At 39.2% G+C, this 7,078-nt stretch overlaps 1 protein-coding gene across 4 annotated transcripts in view; it reads left to right on the forward strand.

Annotated features, from left to right (window-relative positions):
• The window catches only part of PDP1 (pyruvate dehyrogenase phosphatase catalytic subunit 1), a 9,202-nt gene extending 4,739 nt beyond the window's left edge, over positions 1 to 4,463 (forward strand). For all 4 annotated transcript variants that reach the window (XM_023222876.1, XM_023222877.1, XM_023222874.1 and 1 more), the window contains one exon: positions 368 to 4,463. In XM_023222876.1, the coding sequence (XP_023078644.1) occupies positions 412 to 2,025 (1,614 nt within the window). In that variant the 5' untranslated portion in view covers positions 368 to 411 and the 3' untranslated portion in view covers positions 2,026 to 4,463. The remainder of the gene's footprint in view (positions 1 to 367) is intronic.
• Positions 4,464 to 7,078: the final 2,615 nt, after the last annotated feature.

A 7,078-nucleotide genomic window follows, 5' to 3' on the forward strand; every position in this document is an offset into this window, starting at 1 on the left:
GATGATTGGTCAGGTAGACTGCTACTGCATAATGTTATATAACCTTCATCTCCTCAGCTTTCCCCAGCCAAATCTGTTGTACATTATGCACAGTTTGTACTGCACAAAGAAGAACAAAGAAAAGAGAAAATTGAAGTTTGAGTACAGGAGCCAGGAGTTCAGTCCTGGTTCCACGAATGATTGGGAGTTGTGCCTACCAGAATACACCCTGTAGAAATAGTACATGATGTGTGTATAAAATGTAGTACCTTCTAGCAAAGGCTTAGCATGTAGATTGACTTGCTTAATATTTGTTATAAAGGCAAAGCTAGATTAAGTATCCTGAAATGTAACTCTTTTCTTTGTGTACATCTAATTTGCTGTCTAGGAATCCCAGTCAGAAGTTCCAGCCTGCCACTGTTTTCTGATGCCATGCCAGCACCAACTCAACTGTTTTTTCCTCTGATCCGTAACTGTGAACTGAGCAGGATCTATGGCACTGCATGTTACTGCCACCACAAACACCTCTGTTGTTCCTCACCCTACATTCCTCAGAGTCGACTGAGATACACACCTCATCCAGCATATGCTACCTTTTGCAGGCCAAAGGAGAACTGGTGGCAGTACACCCAAGGAAGGAGATATGCTTCCACACCACAGAAATTTTACCTCACACCTCCACAAGTCAATAGCATCCTTAAAGCTAATGAATACAGTTTCAAAGTGCCAGAATTTGATGGCAAAAATGTCAGTTCTATCCTTGGATTTGACAGCAATCAGCTGCCTGCAAATGCGCCCATTGAGGACCGGAGAAGTGCAGCAACCTGCTTGCAGACCAGAGGGATGCTTTTGGGGGTTTTTGATGGCCATGCAGGTTGTGCTTGTTCCCAGGCAGTCAGTGAGAGACTTTTTTATTATATTGCTGTCTCTTTGTTACCCCATGAGACTTTGCTAGAGATTGAAAATGCAGTGGAGAGTGGCCGGGCACTGCTACCCATTCTCCAGTGGCACAAGCACCCCAATGATTACTTTAGCAAGGAGGCATCCAAATTGTACTTTAACAGCTTGAGGACTTACTGGCAAGAGCTTATAGACCTCAACACTGGTGAGTCAACTGATATTGATGTTAAGGAGGCCCTAATTAATGCTTTCAAGAGGCTTGATAATGACATCTCCTTGGAGGCACAAGTTGGTGATCCTAATTCCTTCCTCAACTATCTGGTGCTTCGAGTGGCATTTTCTGGAGCCACTGCTTGTGTGGCCCATGTGGATGGTGTTGACCTTCATGTGGCCAATACTGGCGATAGCAGAGCCATGCTGGGTGTGCAGGAAGAGGACGGCTCATGGTCAGCAGTCACGCTGTCTAACGACCACAATGCTCAAAATGAAAGAGAACTAGAACGGCTGAAATTGGAACATCCAAAGAGTGAGGCCAAGAGTGTGGTGAAACAGGATCGGCTGCTTGGCTTGCTGATGCCATTTAGGGCTTTTGGAGATGTAAAGTTCAAATGGAGCATTGACCTTCAAAAGAGAGTGATAGAATCTGGCCCAGACCAGTTGAATGACAATGAATATACCAAATTTATTCCTCCTAATTATCACACACCTCCTTATCTCACTGCTGAGCCAGAGGTAACTTACCATCGATTAAGACCACAGGATAAGTTTCTGGTGTTGGCTACTGATGGGTTGTGGGAGACTATGCATAGGCAGGATGTGGTTAGGATTGTGGGTGAGTACTTAACTGGCATGCATCACCAACAGCCAATAGCTGTTGGTGGCTACAAGGTGACTCTGGGACAGATGCACGGCCTTCTAACAGAAAGGAGAACCAAAATGTCCTCGGTATTTGAGGATCAGAATGCAGCAACCCATCTCATTCGCCACGCTGTAGGCAATAACGAGTTTGGGACTGTTGATCATGAGCGCCTCTCCAAAATGCTTAGTCTTCCTGAAGAGCTTGCTCGAATGTACAGAGATGACATTACAATCATTGTAGTTCAGTTCAATTCTCATGTTGTAGGGGCGTATCAAAACCAAGAATAGTGAGTGGCTCTTTCACTGGCAATTCTCAAATGATATACATTTAAAGGGCAGATTTTTAAAAAAGATACTACTATAATAAACATTTCCAGTTGGTCATTCTAAGGCTTTACCCATTTGATACTCTAGCTAGTCAGGTACTTTAAATTGACTTTGCAGCAGGGTGGCAGGGTCAGGAGAGTCTGGTTCTGCCTAGCTCAGATTTCATGGCACCTGCACTTGAAGCAAGTCACTTCTTTATCACAGGTGTCTTGAAACATTGGCTTCTTTTACCAACCTGAGAAAATTAGGATGACCTGGCAAATAAGATCTTGAATAGGCCAAAAGCAAGTATCTTGCTGTGTGGTCTCTTGGTTAAAGTGAAGAAACAGTACTGTTCACACCTGCAGACCCCTTTCTTCACTGAGATTCCAGTGTACGTGAGAACATATATTTATTGCATGATTTTCTAGGTGCACAGTCTATGCATTATTCATATACATTTATTTTAGCCTGAAGTGGTTTTCAAATCCAATTCTTTAAGCCATAAATGACCAAGATCCAAGCAATCTGAATTTGTTTTTGTGATTATTTGACTGGAATGCTTCTTAAGTGGAATAACTATACTCCATTATCCACCCGATTTCCTAATGTAATTGAAACATTTTCTATTTTGCCACACACTTGGAGACAATAAGGGTTTTTAGTTTTATCTACTCTTCTATTGAAGTTAAATAAAGAAAAAAAGATTTTTTATTTGTATTAATGAAAAGCTTTAGTTTAAAATAAGGAGATCCAGAATAAAAAGAAGAGACTGATCTCTTCAATTATTGTCATCTGTAGCCACCAGCACACCACTCTTATATAATCCCCAAAGGCTTGGCATGCTGTAAGTGTGTGGTGGGTAGACTGCTGCCGGGGAATCGTACTTCTTATTTAGTAGTGATAAGACTTTTCATCATTTTTGGAATTTTAAAGATGACATATATAAAATAAGTTTAAATATCAATTTGGGGAGTAAGGTTTAATATTACCATTGGGTATTGAGACAGGAGAAAGTTTTTATTTTTCTCCATTTAGACATAAGTCAATTAAAATATTTGGGTTTAAAATGACTAAATGCTTTAAACATATTGTAGCTTAAGATATATGTGTTAAGATATATACATGAGAAACTTTAAAAGGTAACTACTGTGCATGCCTGATGCTTAATAGAACACTTACGTAGTGACATCAAATGTTTGCAGCAGTCTCCATAATTATATTCAGTCCCTTCTAATACTGTATCAACATAAATGAAATAAATATATTCAAATTGGCTTTTTGGGAGCTTATTTACTATGCATCAAATGGCATTTTGTTCCTGTGTTTAGTAGTGATCTGTATACAGCTGTGCATATACTTTCATCACTTATTCTAGCATCACTGTTAAAAAATGGCTGTGATTATGTTTGATACTCACCTGGATTTTAATACAAGCCAATATCAGCTTCCCATCGTGTAATAACTTGGGTGTTTAGGAGTCTTTTCACATTTTTGGGGGATATGAACTAGATGTTTAAGGATTCCTTCTGGAGTGTGGATACTGAATCAGTGTAGTATTGGCTGCAGAATTTGTTTCAATTGAAAATAGACTCAGGAAGATTGCTGCTCCGAATATCATATAATGTTTATTTTTTGAGGTGTTTTTGTTTTTATTTGTGGGTTTTTTTTTTTTTTGGAAGTCAGCTTGGAACTTTTTTCCTGGGAAGTATCTGGGAGAGGGAAAGGCTGTACTATATATTTATTTCTAAATGTTTTGACTGGGCCTTTTTCTTTTAATGATATATGTGGACTGCTCTAGCAAACCCTATTTTCAGCTACTATTTGAATGTTCTTGAACACCACCACTGAAGAGTTTCATATTATACACCAAATAATGTCTCATCTCTATATAGTATAGGGAATATAAAATTGGTTTCCTGTGGTCATGATCAAGATAGTAATATTATTACACAAGAAACTTGGTCTGCAGTCTGAAAGCTGGTCTACTCTCTATAGAAATGAAAATGCAGCGTGGAGTTGACATTGTAGAAATGAAAGTAATTGGGTATTAGAAATCTGAATGTACTGTCATCTAAAAGCAATTGTGCTTTTATTGTAATTGGTTGTCACTGTGATATGGTATCTAGAATTAAAGAATACATGTAAACTTTCATGGTATTTAGCCTTTCTTAAATTTTTTTAAAATTTAAACTTTCTAATGTATGTATTCAACTTCTGTATTTATATTTAATCAGTGGTTCATGATACATAATACACCCTTAACTAGTTAAATGGAATGTTGGTATGGTACAGAGTACCATATTGGTAAGAAAACTGTCTTATAAAAGATGTATGTGTGTGAAGACATGAAAGTTTAATGTACAGAATGGTTGGAGAAATGCCCATGGTGAATTAAAGCTTCATATCTGCTTTCTGAATGTCCTGTGTTGGTTTTTAATAACAAGATTCATTAGATGCTTCCTATGTATGGTAGATTATGTTTAACTTTAGGATCCAGTAGATACATAGTACTTCAAATTTGTAAAAATTGAGGTAAATTTTTTTTTTTTTTTGAGACAGAGTCTCGCTCTGTCGCCAAAGCTGGAGTGCAGTGGCACGATCTCATCTTACTGCAACCTCTGCCTCTTGGGTTCAAGCAGTTCTTCTGCCTCAGCCTCCCAAGTAGCTGGGACTAGAGGCGCATGCCACCATGCCTGGCTAATTTATGTATTTTTAGTAGAGACGGGGTTTCATCATATTGGCCAGGCTGGTCTTGAACTCCTGACCTTGTGATCCACCCGCCTCAGCCTCCCAAAGTGCTGGGATTACGGGCGTGAACCACCACGCCAAACCAAAATTGAGGTATAATTTAAACAAAATGCACAGATTTAAAATTTGTGATGTAACATTTGGTAACACCCCAATAAAGATATAAAACTTTTCCTTCAGAAAATTCCCTATGCCCCTTTCCCATTAATCCCTCTCATAACTATCGTTCCACTTTTCTCACTATAATTTTGCTTCTAGAAATTTATGTAAATCATACATGTACTTTTTTTTTTTTTCAGACAGTCTTGCTCTGTCGCCCTCGCTGGAGTGCATGATCTCGGCTCACTGCAGCCTCCACCTCCTGGGTTCGAGCAATCCTCCTGCCTCAGCCTCCCGAGTAACTGGGACTACAAGCATGTCTCATCACACCTGGCTAACTTTTGTATTTTTAGTGGAGACGGGATTTCACCATGTTAGCCAGGCTGGTTTCAAACGCCTGACCTCAAGTGATCTGCTCGCATCAGCTTCCCAAAGTACTGGGATTACAGGCGTAAGCCACTGTACCCGGCCTATATATGTACTTTTTATGTTTGACTTTTGCTCAAGTTTTGGAGATTCACTTATGTTGTATTCATAGTCTGTTCCTTATTACTGAGTAGCATTCCAGTGTTTGAATGTATCACAATTTATCCATTCTCTATTGATGGATGTTGTCAGTCTCCCCTCCCCTTTAAAGATAATTTTTAGATTAATAATTCTCAGAAATGCTGTTTGGTTAAGATGTAGCTTTAACTTTGCAAATAATGATTACCGGTAAGTTTTATGTTAAAGCTTTAACGATAGGACCTTTTAATGCCCTTAAAACAAATGGTGGGAATTTTTCATGGTGAAAAGTTTGGTGGGATTAAGGTGTGGCCCGTTGCTATTGGCCTCTCTGTTCCTCTCCCACTAAGAATTTTGTTGAGTTCATTAAGCTTGGTAAATTATTGTGTTAATGACAAATTGAGAAAATGGCAAATTGTACCTTGGTGGGTTTTTTGTCTGTTTTTTGAAAAACGTCTCTGTCACTCAGACTGGAGTGTAGTGTTGTGATCACAGTTTATTGCAGCCTCAACCTCCTAAGCTCATATAGCTTGGTTTTTGATGGTTTGGGTTTATTGCTGCATGGGCCATAGCTATGATTAGGGATGAGGAAGGAAGAGGATGAAGTGCTGACTGCTGGGGATGGGGCGACTGACTTGAGTATTTCTGCTTTCATTGAACAAAGTTAACACTGCTTAGAATGAGCTTCCATGTTCACTAGTCAAACACATACCTGAATGTGGGTTGTTCGTTTGTCCTTGGATATACCAAGAGGATCTAGGTAACTGTTATCCTTTCCATAGGTTGACATATTTAATTCTGACTTTTTTCATAAATAATAGAACAATTGCTATTCATTGTAGAGTTTTTCAGACCTTCAAAAGCTGCGTTCTGTTAAAATTGATGCAGTGGTGCCTTTACTACCTAAACAAGCTGAATAAATGAAGACGTCTTAATGGCATCAGAATTGGCTTATTACAGTATGAAAGTCATTTCCTTTTTTCCTTTCAGAATGTACTTTAAAAGTACAAGCTTAATCCTATTAAATCCTATGTGTCCAGTTCTTATGACAATGCAATTTATAACCCTGGATTGAATCATAATGCATAGCATTGTTTTCTAAGTAGGTCTCAAATTACAAGTCTTCAAAACGAATATATTAGGAATGATGAAATTTGTATACTCCATGTGCCACTAAAAATGGTTATCCAACGCATGTATATTAAGGTCCACACAATTTAGGCTCAGTTATTTAGCCAATATTTAGGTTCATAAATGGTCCGCATCCAACCCTTGACTCCCAGAAGCTCCCTATGCACAGAATGAGAGAAGCATTTCCTTGAGGGTCCACCAGGAACTGTAGCTGCTATTTGTGAGTATCAGGTACCCAGCTTCAAAAGGACTGGATATTTCATCTGAGTTCATCTTACTACCCCTACCCAAAGGCAGGTGGAGGAGACAGTTTTCCATCCAAGATCCTGCCCAAACTGATGAATTCTCTGCTTTTCTTTTCTTTTTTTTCTTTTTGAGACGGAGTTTCGCTTTTCTTGCCTAGGCTAGAGTGCAGTGGCGCAATCTCGGCTCACTACAACCGCCTCCTGGGTTCAAGTGATTCTCCTGCCTCAGCCTCCTGAGTAGCTGGGATTACAGGCATGCGCCACCACACCCGGCTAATTTTGTATTTTTAGTAGAGACAGGGTTT

Source organism: Piliocolobus tephrosceles, chromosome 7 (genome assembly GCF_002776525.5).
Source record: "Piliocolobus tephrosceles isolate RC106 chromosome 7, ASM277652v3, whole genome shotgun sequence".
NCBI classification, from domain to species: domain Eukaryota; kingdom Metazoa; phylum Chordata; class Mammalia; order Primates; family Cercopithecidae; genus Piliocolobus; species Piliocolobus tephrosceles.